This window comes from Harpia harpyja, chromosome 17, assembly GCF_026419915.1.
Source record: "Harpia harpyja isolate bHarHar1 chromosome 17, bHarHar1 primary haplotype, whole genome shotgun sequence".
NCBI lineage: Eukaryota > Metazoa > Chordata > Aves > Accipitriformes > Accipitridae > Harpia > Harpia harpyja.
Genome location: NC_068956.1, coordinates 11,329,769 through 11,347,923, shown reverse-complemented (window position 1 = coordinate 11,347,923; position 18,155 = coordinate 11,329,769). Strand labels below are relative to the sequence as shown.

The 18,155-nt window shown below is 35.4% G+C and overlaps 1 protein-coding gene across 1 annotated transcript in view; it reads right to left on the bottom strand.

The window, feature by feature from the left end:
- Positions 1-18,155, bottom strand: part of DEUP1 (deuterosome assembly protein 1) — a 48,538-nt gene that overhangs the window by 16,535 nt on the left and 13,848 nt on the right. The window contains exons 5-11 of the mRNA XM_052812953.1: positions 15,097-15,231; positions 12,001-12,114; positions 9,351-9,563; positions 4,272-4,417; positions 3,553-3,658; positions 1,811-2,008; positions 686-772 (exon numbers count right to left, since the gene is read on the bottom strand). Of these exons, the coding sequence (XP_052668913.1) occupies positions 686-772; positions 1,811-2,008; positions 3,553-3,658; positions 4,272-4,417; positions 9,351-9,563; positions 12,001-12,114; positions 15,097-15,231 (999 nt within the window). The remainder of the gene's footprint in view (positions 1-685; positions 773-1,810; positions 2,009-3,552; positions 3,659-4,271; positions 4,418-9,350; positions 9,564-12,000; positions 12,115-15,096; positions 15,232-18,155) is intronic.

Here is an 18,155-nt window from a genome sequence, read left to right as displayed (position 1 = left end):
TATCCCCCAAAGATATATTTACAGCAGTATTTACAAGCAACATTCCAGCATTTTTTCTAGTGATAGATACAATAACTGCAGATGTTCTGTAAGCAGGGGACGTTTTTGTGGAAGGCAGCGTCTATAACATTTATGATATCCTTACAAACTATAGTTCTACATGATATTATGGCACACTTTTTATGAATTAAACTTTAAATATCCCCTGTTTGGAGAGAAATCAATACTAAACTCTGAAAATAACCTGAGGGGGGCAAAATGTGTCAGTTTTTTACACTGTTATTTAAATATCCTATGAACAAAGGGGTAAAATAGTAGAAAAGGGACATAGTTTTGCATCTGTGAGAATGATGACTGTTTAAAAATAAAAAAAATTGTGAAATAAGTGACAACACTTACAAAAAATAGGCTCCCAGTTTAGTGTCTAGTTTGTTTAGTGTCTAGACAGTTACTGAAAAATTTAGCTTACTTCTAGTTTACTACAATTAAGGTCAAAATTATTCCTAGCTACACCCATCTTCAGGCTGTGTGTGAATATCACTTGGTTTTGATTATGTCATACACCTTATTTTTATTTATTTATTTTACGCAAGCCAGAAATCTCTAAATCTGCCACTATCTCAATCTACATTTACAATAAATATAAGTAACTGTTCTGCATATTGCATAGATTAAAAAAAATTACCGTGCAACTTTTACACTCCTGGTTTTCCACCATCTCTTTTAGATGTATGTTTTCAGATTTGATAACTTTGTATTGGAAATCCAACAACTAGTAAAAGATTCAATTCTTAGTTAAATACAAGAATATTACTGTTAGCTTGAAATAACAATGAGTATAGATATATGTAAGTTTAATTTTACAAAATATACATAAAGAATTATGAAACTAACTATAATAATTTTTTTAAAATCCAGCAATACTAAAGCAGAAAGACATCTTAAACCATCTATAAAAGATATACAAATGCAATGCCTCTGATTTTATTTACCTTTTTTGAAAGAAGTAATCACTTAGGAAAATAAAGGAGTTCACATGCAGTTGCAAGATACAAAGAGGGACAGATTTTTGCAGGCCACTGAAACTGGATGAAATCGTAGCCATGAAGCCTAGGAACGACATCCACTCTTTTAGTGATACAATAGGGAATATGGCCTGAGAAAGAGTGCCACACAGTAGGAGATATCTCTCATTTTCCCAAACACTAATTTTCCTATTGTCAAAAGTAAAGTATTACATTAATCACTATTTTCAATATGCAGTGACCCTCTCAGAAAGTCCAGAGATACGCAGAAACCTCTAAATATGAAGGTTCTTTTGGTTTACAAAACTACGTACTGAATATAACATATTTGTTTTTAAACCTGAAATTTGCCATTAAAACACTGGTATCTTACAGTTTTCAGCTTTAAAATTACCAGAATTTTCTAAGCAGATTTCTATCACTCCTCAAAAAGCTTTAAAAAAACCTGAAAAATTAGGAAACATTCTAGATAATCTAATAAATGGTTCTAATGATAAAGCACATATAATAACAACAAACTGGAGGTTTTCAAGATCTTTTGCATGTTGAAATGGTAAATACATTTGATGGTCAGAATGAATTGCAATTCAGATGTACAGTTGACATTTACTGGTGCTTTCCGGTTCCAGTATCATTTTGGCTGCTTTAGTAATACTTCACAGATATTACAGCACTGCTGATGAAAACTACAGCAAGAAATGTAATGCCTTTTTTCACAGAAAATGTATGTCATTATCAATAGCGTGGAGTAAAATGATCTAGGCTGGTTTTGCCTGCTTGCATACCTGTTGTTTTGCTAACAATTTGTCTTTTATCTCTAACTCCATTTTTAACTGTCTTTCCAGAAGACTAGCTTTCTCCATGATAGTTGCTATAGTGATCTCCTTCTGATGAAGCTCTTCTGTCAGGTCAGAGATTTCTGTCTTCATTCTTTCCTGCTTAGAGCAATGGGACTGCTTCTCTCGATAAACATGGTTTCTTATCTGTAGCAAATATGTTTCAAAAAGAAAAAATGTTGTGCAGTAAATATGATTGCATCACTTGCTACCTATCAATGACTTTTTTGCTGTTGCTTCCAAGACACCAACTCTTCTAACTGAATCAGAGATTTTTGAGATCATATAATAAAATGTCTTAATGAATCAGTGCACATAACTTTATTTATTTTTACATCTTTTTTCAACCCTTCTCTTATGCTTTCATTTGCTTATTTAGTATTAGAAATGAATGAAATACAAGGCATTTAAATTAACATTTAAAAAGAATGTAATAAAAATAATGTTAAGAATTGGAATTTATGGCAAAGAACATCGAAGGAAATATACCCATTCAATAAACCTAAGTATGATTTATTTATATTGCTCCTAAGTTAATTTAGGTTTAAAATAAGTTTAATGCAGCCTAAATTAACTTAGGAGCATTATAAATAAATCAGTCTAGAGGCTCTTTAATGAGAAACTATGTTAGAAATAAAGAGTATATATGGTAAATCACTTTATGAGAATTATTCCTGCCATTATATATAAAATTTAAGGTCAAGCTTTCTGCACTATCTCCTGTGCAGAGTTCTCCAAAGGATCAACACAAAGATTGTTTTCATAATATTTTTACTATAACCAACAATTTAGTACTGATAGTTTTATTATGTAAGAAACAAAACTACAAAAACCAGCACAACAGTTGAAGTGATTTTAATAATTCCTCGCAGTACTGTACACAGTCAGTAACAGATGGCATTTCATTTTTATTTATGCAAACTACACAGAAATACTAGAATTGTAAACAAATAGATGTAGATGCAGAAAACCTAAGAGCTAGATCATGACTATCATGCCAAAATTGCTGTGTCCAAGTCAGCTGCATCCAATTAGAGATATTCCTGCTTACATTGCTACTCAGCAAAACCACAACATGCCTGTAAGAGGAGTTCTGAGCATCCTCTACTCCCAAAGTGTTTTTGCCTGCCAAGCCATATGCCATTCCATGGTGCCACGCCACTACTGCTTGCACACAGCACTTCTGAAATGTGCAATGCAATGGGATGCATAGTTCAAACAAAAGAGCGCTGCCCTAGACTGTGCAGCAGGTGACTGATTAAGCTTAGCCTTGTGTGGGTACATGCCATAGTGACCTGTATCAGTTGATCTGTTAGCCTGTCTTACATCTGATACTGCCTACAAACTACTACTTACCTCCTATAGCCTGTTAATTACTCATAGCCTTGGAGGGTTTATTACTTGCATGGTATTATCTGAATCCCAGTGATGCTTAGGCATGGTCTCTTCCACTATTCCAATGAAGTAGCTAGCTCTGTTGTTAGTGCACAGAATTACAGCTATGCAACTACCTCCAGAAATGCAACCATATATGAAAACTTCTTCATATATGAAAACTTCATACTCTCCTAAAGCCAGTTTATCCTCCTGCTCTCTTCTGCATATGAACGTACCCAAGGTCAGTACTCTGCTTGCTTTTTAAAATCCCATATTGCAGTTAAGATCTGGAAATACTTAACAATATGAAATACCGTGTTTAGCTCTTCTCGCTGGTGTTCTTGACTTTGTGCCAATAGTAATAACTCAGCGTTTTTATTTTCTAGTTGCTCAGTAAGTTGTACACAAGATGATTGATGCCTTTAAATAAGAAATAAACAAAACATGAAACAAGCAGACCATTCAATAACCTTTACCTTACAGTATCCTCTCCTCAGCATAAAACAGTGAAAGACCTGCTCACTGATGAAAAAAAAAACAATCAACCAAAATATTTGGCCTAAACCAGGTCAATCTTGGAAGATCAAGGACAATGCAAGTGCGTGCAGAAAGAATCCTGAAATGTCTTGTAGATTAGTATTTCATATAATCTCAAACAGCTATGGTAGATTAGATACACTATAAAAAGATGAACATTTTACTTAAAGGAGAGGTTAGGGAGAATCTTAATCGCACTACTTCCAAAGTGTTCTAATGCTGAGAAAAGAAAGGCAATGTAAACATATAAAGAGAAATAAATGAAATGCATTGATTTGTAAAGATCTAGGAAGCATTAAAGCCTTTTAACAGACCCTGCATCTATTGCCTGCAATCTCATCATATATAATTGCTAATGAAAATGTTTATTCAAAAATTGTTTAGAATCTGACATTTGAATCCAGAGTATCTTTTTAAATAGACTTAATTTAAATAAAATGTAAGAAAAGTTATTAGTGCAGAAGTATTTGTTAAATATTGTCTTCAACATACATACTTTATTTGAATTTCCTGCATATCTTTATACTCTCTGATTTTCAATAATTCTGTATGCAACTGTTGGCATTCCAGTTGCATTCTTCTCCAGAGAGCATCCCGTGACTGCAGCTCATTTCTCATTTCTGAAAAGCCTGCCTCCATGTTCTAAAGAAACAAGCAAATACATAAATAGTTAATAAAATGAGACAGTAGTAGCACAAAATGCTGTATATTAACACATAATTTTCAATACCTGTGTAATTTGTATGAAAGGAAATACATACTTTTGAGTTTCATTTCTGAAAAAGGCATTGCTTTCATGTCAGTTCCTTTCTCCAGAAATGTCATCTAAAAAAATCAGATGCTGAATATTCTTCAGCTCTTGCAACATTCCAATGCATCTGTCTCTGAAACTATCATAGGAAACATCATTCAGAAGTTCTTTATTGCATTAAATGCATCTAAAATACACAGTCTGCTTGTCTGAGCAGGTTCTGCACCCTAGAACATGCTTCACATGCAGGAATTAGTGCCATAAGTAACTTGCATTTTCTATTTATTTTCCTAATAGGATTTCCAAATTTATAAGCTTGAAAAGTACAAGGCTATAGAAAGGCAGGATTATGTGCATGCCTTCATTAAACATTGCCTGGAAGCTTGGAGCAGATACACCTAGACTTAAGTACTTAGATAAGGTGTGCGCTCAATCATCTCCAAAACTAGTTCTATGTGCATGGAGCTAATTGCTTATTTAAATGAACATCACAAAATTTTAAACAATCACAAAGACATTCTTCTTAGGGACTCCACAAATCTTGTCTCTATTTTACCTTTAATTTCTGATTGATAATGTGATAGACAACCTGAAGATACATGTTATATTTGGCATCATAAAATCTGAATTAAAAAAAATAATCAGAATTCCCCCAAGATACACTGAAAACATACTAAAGATAAGAACTTGGAAATATAACCACAAATAACAAAAGTAGCAATAATAATCAGATTCTCGCAACAATAATATCCAGAGAATATTTATTTCCTCTCACCCAAGATCCAAAGTTATGTTCCAGATAAAAAAAAAAGGATTTTCCAAGGATGTTGATCCTTTGCCTTTAAAACTATTACACTAAAAACACTAGTATTTTTCATCATTTCTTCATTTTATTTTAATATAGTTTCCATGTTTAAAAGCAAAAATAAAGCCTTTAAACTTTCAAAAGACAACTGGAATCCAGAAATGACACCACAAGCAAGGAACTTCAAAGGTTTATTTCCCTTAGAGCCTCATATGAGAACGACCTTCCTTCCAAGAAACCTGTGGTTTTCCTCTGGCTGAAAGGGCTGCTGAAGACAGATATGAAGCGCTTTTGCTTTTTTTATAGGGGCTGCATATATAGATTCATTTGTCTTATCCTTTGTTAAATTAAGGCTGAGAGCGCTTTTTTAAACTCTGAAATGCAAGTCTGGGCATATTGAAGTGAAATAAAGCTTAATGAACTGTTAAAATTGTCTGCAAGACTTGCTTATGAACATCTTCATGACTTTAACATTCAAGAAATAGCCACAATTATTTCATAATATATGAATTTGGGGGAGGGTTACCCCTCTGATGTCATTCTGGGGTGGATAAAGGGAATGAATGCTGCACAGTTGTGTGGTAGAAGTCATATCATCTGTGGCAGACTGCAGTCATCATACATATTTACATAAATTGTATTTTCTTCTGTGAATTATAATAATAGCAGAGACAACAGCAGCCACAGAAGCAGCTGCAATAATAATTGAAACAGAACTTCAGGTCAAGAGTTTCAAACATCACTTAAAAAAAAATAACTTAGATATGTACCACTTATTATTTTAGGAAATATCTATTGCATCTAGTTAAAACACCAAAATGAAAATTAATATTGAACCAGAAAACTTTAGGTTTTGTTTAGAAAATGTCTACTGAAGTACAACTTTTTTAAGAGTTTAATTAAGTTTTAAAGAGTTTAACTGTTTCAAGTTGAAAAATTTACCAAATCCTCTCTTTTCTTCTGTGAAAAGTTTTGCTTCAACTAGCTTGCTGTGTTTGATATCAAAAGGAAGTCTCAAAAATTTCCTGATCAGCTCCTTTTCTAATTCTACTCAAAGCTGTTTGTGGCAGGATGACCCTGGCTGGATGCCAGGTGCCCACCAAAACCGCTCAATCACTCCCCTCCTCAGCTGGACAGGGGAGAGAGAAAATATAATTAAAGGCTCATGGGTCGAGATAAGGACAGGGAGAGATCACTCACCAATTACCATCATGGGCAAAACAGACTCGACTCTGGGAAATTAATTTCATTTATTACCGATCAAATCAGAGTAGGATAATGAGAAATAAAAACTAAATCTTAAAACAACTTCTCCCCACCCCTCCCTTCTTCCCAGGCTCAACTTCACTCCCAATTTTCTCTACCTCTTCCCCCCCGAGTGGCACAGGGGGACGGGGCACGGGGGGTTGCGGTCAGTTCATCACACGTAGTCTGTGCTGCTCCTTCCTCCTCACACTCTTCACCTGCTCCAGCATAGGGTCTCACCCATGAACTGCTCCAGTGTAGGACCCTCCCACAGGGTGCAGTCCTTCAGGCTCGGACTGCTCCAGCGTGGGTCCCCTGCGGGGTCACAAGTCCTGCCAGCAAACCTGCTCCAGCCTGGGCTCCTCTCTCCACAGGGCCACAGGTCCTGCCAGGAGCCTGCGCCAGTGTGGGCTTCCCACAGGGTCACAGCCTCCTTCGGGCATCCCCCTGCTCCGGCGTGGGGTCCTCCCTGGGCTGCAGGTGGAGTTCTGCTCCACCGTGGACCTCCCTGGGCTGCAGGGGGACAGCCTGCCTCACCATGGTCTTCCCCACGGGCTGCAGGGGAATCTCTGCTCCGGCGCCTGGAGCATCTCCTCCCCCTCCTTCTGCACTGACCTGGGGGTCTGCAGGGTTGTTGCTCTCACATCTTCTCACTCCTCTCTCCTAGCTGTTGTTGCGCAGTTTTTTTCTTCCTTTCTTAACTCTGTTCTCCCAGAGGCACTACTACCATCGCTGATGGGCTCAGCCTTGGCCAGCGGCAGGTCTGTCTTGGAGCCGGCTGGCATTGGCTCTGTTGGACATGGGGGAAGCTTCCAGCAGCTTCTTACAGAAGCCACCCCTGTAGCCCCCCCACTGCTACCAAAACCTTGCCATGCAAACCCAATACCCTGTTCAACCTTTTAAATACAATTATGTGCTGTATTTCTATGCAAATTACTGTCCAGCAGCTGACTTAATGCAGACTTTCCAAGAACCAAGCCTCCTGTATGATGTTTTCAGACTGCCTCTCATGTATGGCTGCAATTAATTTTGTCAGACAATTCATAAGTTAGAGAAATAAACTGTAGTTTGGATCTTCTAAAGTTCGTATTTTCTGTACAGCCAACAAACTGGTCTTCCATACATTTCACTTGATCACCATTTCCTTGCTAATGAATAGTATGAGAGAAATATTTAGAAGCAGACATGAAATGGTCATAGGCATAGAAGATATATGAGGCACAAGGCTAGGCTTGCTACCATTGCCATCAGCCTTCTCCCCACCAAGACTCCCGTCTAATCCTCCTTCCTTTACCCACATCAGGTCCAACTATTCCCATCCTCCACCTAGCACTCCTTCATGCAAACCTGCTTACTTCTTCTGGCTTACAACAGGCCTTGCACTTCCTTCTTTCTCGTATAGACATTCCTAAAAAACTATATTCTCCAAGCGACACATTTTCATCAATACATTGTCTTTACATCAGTGTTTCCCTTCTGCGGCTATTTGCAAATGTGGCTTTTCTAACTAACACAGCAGCACAGTTATTCTGCAACTTTCCGCCCTTTAGCTGATAATGTTATGTACATCTAGCTCCACTTCTACTTAAAATGCCTTCAGCACTTCCTACAGCTCCTGTATTGTATTCGCAGGATTCCAGAAATCCTTTTGCTTCAAGATTTACTTAATGGCTACAACACAATGACATCTACTCTCGATGTCGTACAGCATCTATCCACCTGTTGCAATTGCCATGATTTGTTCCACTCCATATTCTAGTCCCACTACTTTTGATGGCAGCCTTTTTAACAGGCTCCAAAACAGAGGTTTTTTTCTTGCATATCAGTAACTTGTAAACTGGCAAACAACTCTGAACTAATGTGCAAATGAAATGTATAAACATCACGTGCTAAACTGGGCTGTTCTGACAACACCTGAAATTAACCTCCACCACATATATGTTAATTCCTGTAAAGGATGTTGCATATGAAGTAACAACTCTGCAAGGTTGTCTATAAACAGAAATAGATTATCTTCCTCCAGAAAGAGTCAAAGTTACTATAGGCCACTAAATATATTACTGAACCTTGAAGTGCTTAAATAAATAAGCAAAAGCATAATTTATATGTTACCAGAAAAAAAACAGCAATCCAAATCTCATTCCTGATCTGTTTCAAACAGCTAATAAAAAAGGCTGTAAAGATCTTGTATTATCTCAATCTTGTCAGAACTCATATACCACGACCAAAAGAAGAGGCCCAAATGGCTGTTGTCATAGATCAGTGCTATGTTGAAAAACAGTAAACTAGAGATAAGATAAAAACTGATGGTTCTTCACATGGCTGGCAACTAAAAATTCACTGACTGCAAAATCTTCTCTCAATAATAATAAAGTATGCCATACACTTTTCTATTTACTAGCTATATGGCACAGTGTACAACAAGGTGTAAATCAGATGAAGAGATTTCATAGAAGTCATTTATATACAAGGAATCAAGTGAACTAGGCTAAGTTCCTGTAGATGTTAAGGATATAGGAAAGTTATGAAACCATAGATATACAGACAAGAATAAAATATACCGCTACATAGCAAACATATTTTTGTTTTCTCCTTAACTGTTACTCAAAAAATTGTACTGTTCACAGCTCATTCTGTGTTCCTGCAAAGAATATACCTAATGTACAGATATTTTATACAGCCATCTCAGTACAACTTTTTAAAGTATACTCCCAAGTAATTAATGCTCCAACATTAATTTCATAGTCATCATGAAAAAGAAAAACTATTACTACCTGGGCCTCGTTTTGGTACATTTTTAGATCCTCCCGGAGTTTCAGATTTTCCTCTTCTAGTTTATTCTTGTTTATTGCTATTTCATTCACAGTTGCCTTTAGCTTTCCAATAATCAACTCATTCTTTTCACTTTTCGGCTGGCCATAGGTAATTACCTCTTCCTGGTTTTGTTTCTTATTGCTTATTTGGAATTGATAATTCTGGATCTGCTTCTATAAAACAAGAAAATCTTTTAAATGAAATTCAGTAATTATATGTAAATTGCTAGGACCAAACCATTACTACTAAAATCATAAAGCTACTTCCATCTTCACCAGGATTTGCTTAGAAAAGATGGCACAATTGGAACAGTTTGCATTACTTCTCTAAAGGATACTTCCTTTTTTTAGTCTCATGTTCCTTGCTTTCAGAAAAAAAATGTTTCAGAAACTTTCAAGGGCACAGAATTTTTGCAAGGATTTTTCTCCTCTGCTGTGTACTTCCCTAGCACTTAATGTTAATTAGCCTCAAATGTGAAAAAGGTGATTACGATGACCTACTCAAAGCAGTTACCTATAAAAAATAATTTGAGAGAAATGTTCTTCTTTGATTCATTGAACTCAGTACGAGTTGTGTGTGTGTGTGCCTCAGGATAGATATTAACCTTTGACTAGAGGGCTAGCATTACATAGTTCATGTATAAACAGATCAGTTACTACAGGAACTGTACTTCTTTGATATCTTTATCCTTAAACTTGGGGAAGAATCATTCGCACATTCTGCAGAGTCCCACACTCCATTCAGTTTCTTGTACCAATTAAAATCCTAAAACCAAAACTTTAGAAAATTGGTATTGCTAGTATTTGTGAATCCACAGGCATTGTGAAGAAGCATAATTACTATGGCAACTCTTTTTGCTATTTAAAAACCCATACCCATGGATCCCTCTACTGGGAGATTAACAAGCAGCAGTAACCTTTCAGAAGAGAATTAGCTGAAAAATGACAACAAAGTATAACCTGGAAACCATATATCATGTGCAGAGATCAAGTTGAGCAAGAAAATGTACATTAAAAATAAATAGGGTCACAAATACCGTATTTCATTGACAAGGACTGCAAAAAGGCATGCTTAGACAGCTTTTGATGTCATTGACTATGTTCCCATAATTTGTGTTGGCTGAATACCTAAGCAGAACTGACCACTGGCTGCATATCAAATAAAAAGCCAAAAGAAATTTGCAGGTAATTTTCATTTCTACAGATAACAAATTAAGGTCCCCTTGACATCTAAGTTACAGAGTCTGACATACAAAAATGTCAAAGCATCCTGTGAAAAGTACAGTGCAAGACTCCAGCTGGAAATCCTCACAAAAGAGGAATTTGAGACAAAGACACAGGACCAATTAATGCTTTTGAAACAGTGAAGGGGTAACAGTCCATCAGACTTCTATTTAACAAATTAGTTGGTGTTATGTTACAGTTGCGAAGAAAATTGGCTTCAAAGAAAGTTCACTGATGGCAGTGGAAGCCTCAACAGAACAATGTGGATGATCACCTTGAGTACTCTATTTTGACTTGTCTAACTATATAATCAACAGGCATCAGTCGGTAGTTTTGTCTAGTCAAAGCCTTGCTTGTTTAACACATTTGTATGGAAGTTCAATAGTTGCAAAATAATGCTTTCAGCATCTAAAACCAAAACTTAACTGTCATCCTTGGAAATTCTGGATATGGGTAGTCTCATAGGAATTGTTAAGAAAGTGTTTCACTAGATTAAAATCCAATGAGCTTAGTAACAGTGGAAAAGGAGATTACCAGTCAGTAATGTAATTGGCTTCCTCTTACTTAATTTTCGAGCTGTCTTGTGGCCCAGTTAATTTGTAAGTTATTTTCTATTTTTTTTTTTAGAGCAGGATAGGTCATCAAGACATCATTAAATCAATATTTTGTTCTGGATTGGAAGGAATTAAAAAAATAAAAATATGCTAGATCAATAGGCTATATAAAAAAAGTAATAAGCAAATCAGCAAGTAAAAAAGAATCACAAAGTCAACCAACGACTGAATGGTAACTTGAAACCTGAAAAATATGATAAAAAAGGGTAAGTGATCCAACAAACAACTCCAAGTGTGATTTTGGAGTAGCATATAGAAATTCATTTTTCTTCATAAATTATAGTAATGTATATTTATGATCTTCAAAAAAGTGAGGGCTATCTTAGATTTGAGGGAACTTTATATTTGAGTCAACATAGTAATGGCATGTACTACTTACTTGGTAAGATACTTTTCAGTAACTTGTCATCACAATTATTTGCATATTAGTAAATAGCATAGAAGATAAAAGTATATCCACAGTATATTTAAAAAGTAAATAGGAACATGCACTGCTTTTTGCAGGTTTTTTTAATTGGAGATATTGTAATTTTCATCATGATACTTATTAATTTTCTCATTTTCATGAGAAAAATAAAATAAATGCATGTATCATTAGATCTTTCAGTATGGGTCTGCCTTACCTAAAGCAATGTATTCACTACCAATATATCCATGTGTTGTCAGATTCACTATAAGCTTAGGGGTGTTCAGTTTTTTTAAATTAAGTTAAAATAACTCTAGCTGAGCTAACAGCTCACTTTATTCCTAAAGCAGGAAGGTAGGAATATTACCTGAAATAGATTACATTTCTCAGACAATAATTTTTGTTGAGCATCTAAATAAACAAGATAATTTTGGCAGATTGTCCCCTTCTTATCCCATTCTCTTGATTTTGCCTGAAATTCCTGAAAGACAGCAAAACAAGGCTAGTAAACACAAGGAAAATAACTTTTTTCTTTAATCTAAATAACTTTGTGATTTGTATAGTTCTAAGAAAAATCTATTTTTTTAATTAATACATAAACTTTCCATAATTTTGGAAAGAAGAAAAAAAGAACAATCATATAAACAGCCATCCAATCATCCTCACCAGAAAAACCCCAGTCTTAAGGGCTGTTAATCTGAAAAAAAATGGGTAGTAAACATAATCATTGAATAAAAATGATAAAATATTGTAAATAACTTCCATTGCTGTAGATCTTAGAGTTATGACTATAATACACCCATTTTATTGGAGGGTAGTTCCTGTGACTTTAAAGCGATACCAGTGTCAAATAGAGTAATCAGCAGGGAATCAAATCCTTAATAGTCAGACAAATGTTTTGAGTGCTTGCTTTTTTCTTTTTGAACAAATGGGACAGCAGCTACTGTGAATAAATTTTACTTGTTGCTCTCCTTACAATTGCTGCTTCTAGTTCTGAGTTACCTAGTTTAAACAAAAACTTGTTTAACAAATTCTATCAGGTTTATCTAATATGATTTTTGTATTTGCACTTATACTCCTCTTCATAGTGTATTTGAATTTGCTCTTAAATCATACCAGATCTTATATGTCCACAACTAGACTTTAAAGGCAGTAACCTACAAAATAAGTAGGAGAACTCCAGTTACTAAAGCTGTTGCTCTTTTAGTTTGAAGAATTAGCAAAATAACAGTATACTGTTTTATACAGTGAAATATATAATACTTATAAGCTGTTATGAGAACTTCCTTTTTCACAATGGAAATGTTGGTTCCAAAAAGATAGATGATTTTTTATAATTATTCTAAACTGGTATATTCCACAAATTTTAAAAAATAAGATTTTATTTGCTACTGAAACAAAATTGAATGCTTTCCAACATAGATTAATACAAATCTTCTCTTACAGCTTTCCTAATATCTGCTTTGGCATTTTAAACCAATAAACATCTTCCCATTTTACAAAATGTGATACAAATGGAGTTACAAATGGAGTTTCAGACTACTTAATGAGGACTGCAGGTTCAAGGCCTTACTAAAGCACTGCTGAGCTTAGTAGATTTTCAACACAGTAATTATTTCCTGAATACTAGAATTTGCTGAATATATTCCAAGCACTCATTTTTCATACTGCATAATTAATCAAATTATAGCATTGTGTTACATTATTTTCACATTTTAATCTTGAGTAAGGTCATTCTCAAATTAGCTGGATCAGACAGTTTCACAGTAGTGATATATTTAGTCAACGATAGATGTATGACCCATTTATTATTCTTGTAGTAGCAGATGTTGGCAGCTATGCTCACTCCAAAGCGTAGTAGGTTTTCTGATGGTAAGGACTCTTTCATGTGGAAAAGACAGCAACATTATGTAGAGCTAGGATGTGTCTAGGATGTGTCCTGTTATGTAGGTACAGTCACCTGAAGGTTGCAGAAGATAGTCCTATACCTTACAGAATAACATAGAAGATAGGCAAGTCCAAAATAAAGATCCTAAAACCCTGCTTAATTGGAGCTTAAGTTTGAAAGTACTTCAAATCTACCAGATCTTAATTTTTTGATTGTAAATTTCTCAAAGTGTCTAAATCATCTACATCATAAATCTACATCATAAGCCTGTAAGTCTTCACAATGCTTAGCAGCTAGGCAATTAGCTCACACTTTCAACTGGTATTCCTCTGCTTTCTTTCCCTACAGGACCCAGTTTAGTAAACGCTCGAAGCACACACTATATGATGCTCTTTACAAAGGATGGCCAGAGAAAATGTCAATTTTTTTTGTGATCCTCCTATGCTTCTTCAGGCTAGTGGTTAGACTGTTCTTCCTATATGTGGAAGACTCAGTTTAATAATCTTCTTTCCAGACAGAATCTGAACCAGAATCTTCCCATGTTAATTTTCTACCTAACAAACAAATGTTATTTTTCAACAGGCTCTGGAATTCTTCCTTTTGAAGTTGTTTCACCTTGCACAGGATACCAGCAAATTTATTGGATAAATAAAAAAGAAGAAGCAAAAATTAGCACAGCTAGAAATTATATCACTCAATTATAAGAAATGAGACTGGATATCAGTTTCTGGACCCGTGAATGTAGCCAGAAGAGTATTTGGGGAGAAGCCACCACTTGGAGGCACACTCTCTATATGCCAGTTCTCTGTGCTGGCTAACTCTCCTTTTGGCCCAATAAATATTTGATTATTCCACAGATCATAATATAACTTCTAACTCAGAGAAGTCAAGGCTGGGAATTATGATCAGAAATCAGTATCTTCCTGTATCCAAGAATAAGTCAGCTAAAATCCATTCTGTGTCCAGAGGGATAGGGAATATGACTGAATCCTGTCCTCAGCATCTCATATTATCTAGTCCCCCACTCAGTATGTTGGATTCTGTGGAATGTGTTTTTAAGTGCCTAATCCTTCCTCATGCGTTACCAAGGGAAACTAGGCACTGAGGTCAAGGTTGTGGATTGCCTCAGGCACATGGGTGCTGACAGCATATGTGTGTAGCAAGCAGTTTTCCAATCCTAAATCCTTTTTCTATCTAGCCTTACATGGTCAAAATTGTCCTGAAGTCTATAAAACTTGAATTAATGGTAGGTATTCTGTGACAGTATCCTGCATATGTGAAAGGTCCCATGCCTCAAGAGATTATATTATCCAGTACACATATATTAATCAGTAAAAAAGTAAAATTTATTTATAGTTACACTTATGAAGAAAATTATCTATACTAACTCATAAAACTACTAAAAACACTAATAAAACTTGGATAAAAGAACAAAACCTGAATATTAAACTTCTTGACAGAGCAAGGAAATTACATAATTTTTGTAGAATTATCAGGAAATTTTTTACAACTGTAAACCACAAATTAGTTCTAAGGGCATATTAAAATTAGAATATAGTAACAAAGTATTCTTACCTCCAGTTTCTTGTATAAATGTCTCAGTTCAGATGGTATCTCTAGGCTTTCCTCGCATTTTTCTCTATTTTCAACCTTTTTTTGTTTTAACTGATGTGACTGTAGCTTTTCATAACTACGTGTCAACTTTGAAAACTAAAAATGAAAGCAGAGTTGAACATGCAGAATCTATCAAAGATGACCACATGGCCGAAGTTTTCTTTAAACTAGAACTGCCAACTGCAGCTTCAGCATTCTGAATATTTAATCAATGTAATAAAGAATCAATTAATAAAGTTAATTTATTAGAGGTGAACAAGACTAAGCTGTCATATAAATGTTAACTAAGTGTTCAAACGGGTTCATTTGACAGCCACTTAATTCTGCTGAAGTTCTTTACAGCACTGTTACCCATAGTGTCATTTCCTCTACAATGTTTGTGTGGAACGTTCTATACTTGTTTACTGCCATCTTGTGTTGACTTTTTAAAGGGTGCTTCACTAGCCAGAACGAAGGATTATCATTAACGTATTTTAAATTTGCATGTTTCATTTTTCTCATGAAAATTGTTGAAATGTTATCTGTGTGATGATTGCATTCTTCTGGAATCATTAAGTACCAAAGAGTGTCTATGAGAATTAGACACTAAATACTGTTCTGCCTATTGATCTTCCCATGAAAGCATGGCTTAGAAGTCAGAGGCAAAGGAGTCAGAGGCAGAGAAGGGAAGGTACCAGTAGAAGTACCAGCCTCTTCAGAAGGTACCAGCCTCTTCAGAAAAATGGCCGGTCTGATCAACAGCAAAGGGGCTAGTGGCTGTTAACAGGTTTGATACAGCAAACTGACATTGTCTGGTAGAGATATGTACATCTGGTTTCAAAAAAAAAAGGTAAACCAAGGATATTGACAAAGGAAACACTAAAAATACGGTCTTGAGGGAAGCCAAGTGAAAGAACTTTGTGAAGAATGTTAAGTAGAAAAGAAGCTTACAACTATGAATACTGATCATGTCTCTTGTTTTGTTCTTTTAAATTCAGGTATATAAGACTTAAAAAATTCTGACTCTAACATAAAGTTCTTTGTCTAACCAAACAAAATCCATAAAATCTCATATTTTTGTTAACTTCTCAAGTGAACTGCTGTCTGGAAAAGAAATTATCTCCAAGGAAGTAACTGGAAATGGAATGGAATCCTATTGAATTGACCTGGAATAAGCAATTGAGGCCTGTGCAGATAACAAAGATGGCCAAAGAAGTCCAGAAAAGATACAGAAGAGAAACTGGAGTTAAAAAATCATCTGGAAACTTCCTAGAGACATTTGAGATGATTTTGGGAACTCATAATATGGAACAGCAAAAAAGAATTGAAAAGATGACCAGAAGATAGATTGTCCTAGACTAGAAAATTTTGTGAAATGGGGAGGTCCAGGGATAGATTTGACCAATTTGGAATTTCTGAATAGAAATCCTGTAACATGGACTTACAGAGCTGAGATACCACCTTCAGAACAAAATCAAAAGACTTGGAGAGAAGCTGCCTATATTTGAAGTTGACCTTGCCAGAGAACACAATTAAGGTAAAAGATTTAAAATGGGTCAGAGTATCCAGGCTCAAACAACATGGAACTCATTGCCTTTGGAAGAAAGATGTCCTTTTTCAAATAACACAAGTTTTCTCTTGAATATATTATGGCATATGTGAACTGCCTGGGAAGAGCAAACTCAGATAAAGACAGGTATTAGACTGTTCATGCTAAAAAGGCTAGGAAATACAGGATCCAACACTTCAGCAAATCAGTCTAAAATGGAACAGAATGGCCAAAATGAGAAAATTTAGTTTGAATATTAGATTTATATAATGAGAGTAGGATAGTTCAGACAGATTATAGTCTGGATGATACCACGCCCAGAAACTAGACTAAAAGTCAAGAATCCTTCCATTTAATGCTAGATATTTGCTTTACAAATAAGGTCCAAGTTGTTCTATTTGCATGTTGTACAAGTTAAAAACAAAAAAAAGAGATGAGGCATGTTAGTGAGCTCTGGGTTTAGATCTGGGTTTAGATTTCTGAAGGTTAGATATCCAAGCATGAGCTACTCTGCATTAGAAAAAGCTGCCTCCAAATGCTTAGTCATTTCAGCTATCTTAAATTCTGGTCATACACTGACATGAATTATATTCTAGGGGTGTCCATTTCCCTCCATTGATTCTAAAGGGAGCCCAAGGTAGCTCAGACATAGTCATCTAGCTTTTAAATGTCTAAGTGAGTCAATTAGTTGAAAGTGCTTAAAGCAAGAATGGATTCTTGTTCTTCTGCTGAGGGATTTCTGTCATTTTCAAAATGAGAATAACTACTAAACATTAATAAAGAAAAAAATGAAGGAAAAAAGTAATGAAGATGAACCCCTAAAGTTTTTGCTATTTAATTATGACAAAAGGTTGTACATCTGAATGAGTGCAGCAGTGTGGCCTAAGAGTTTCGGGTTACATATCAGGAGTTAATTCCCTAACACAAGAAAAATACAGGTTTTACTGCATTCAACAGGCACACATCAATTCAGTGGGAATGTTGCTCATTGAACAGTTGCTTTTATCAGTAGCAAGGGTAAAAAGCACAGAGGACCACAGAAGCAGTATACCAGAGAGAAATTTGTTCTGAATAGCCTAGCATTCTTTCTGAGAGCTAAAAAAAAAAGTGATCCTTTCTATTTCTACCAAGATTAGGAAGGAACAAAAATTGAGAGGGATTTTAAGAATACATGTGCAGAGAAAGATACAATGCTACTGGTAAATAGTAACACTCACACCATTTGTGCAAAACTAAATTGTAGCTCTTAAGATTATACAGTGTAGAAGGAGGTATAACTTTCAAGTGGGATAAGAACCAAAAGAAGGGAGAAAAAGGAGATAAGGCAAAGATTAATATTGTCAGGGAAGCTCTATATTGTAGATATGAGTTTGTGCAGCTAAGAATTGGGACATTAAAGTCATTCTATTGTAGACACTGCAGCACTGTAATTTAAGAAAGAAACTCAATAAGGAGATGTGGTAAAAGCTAGAGGAGCAAAGTGGGATAGTCC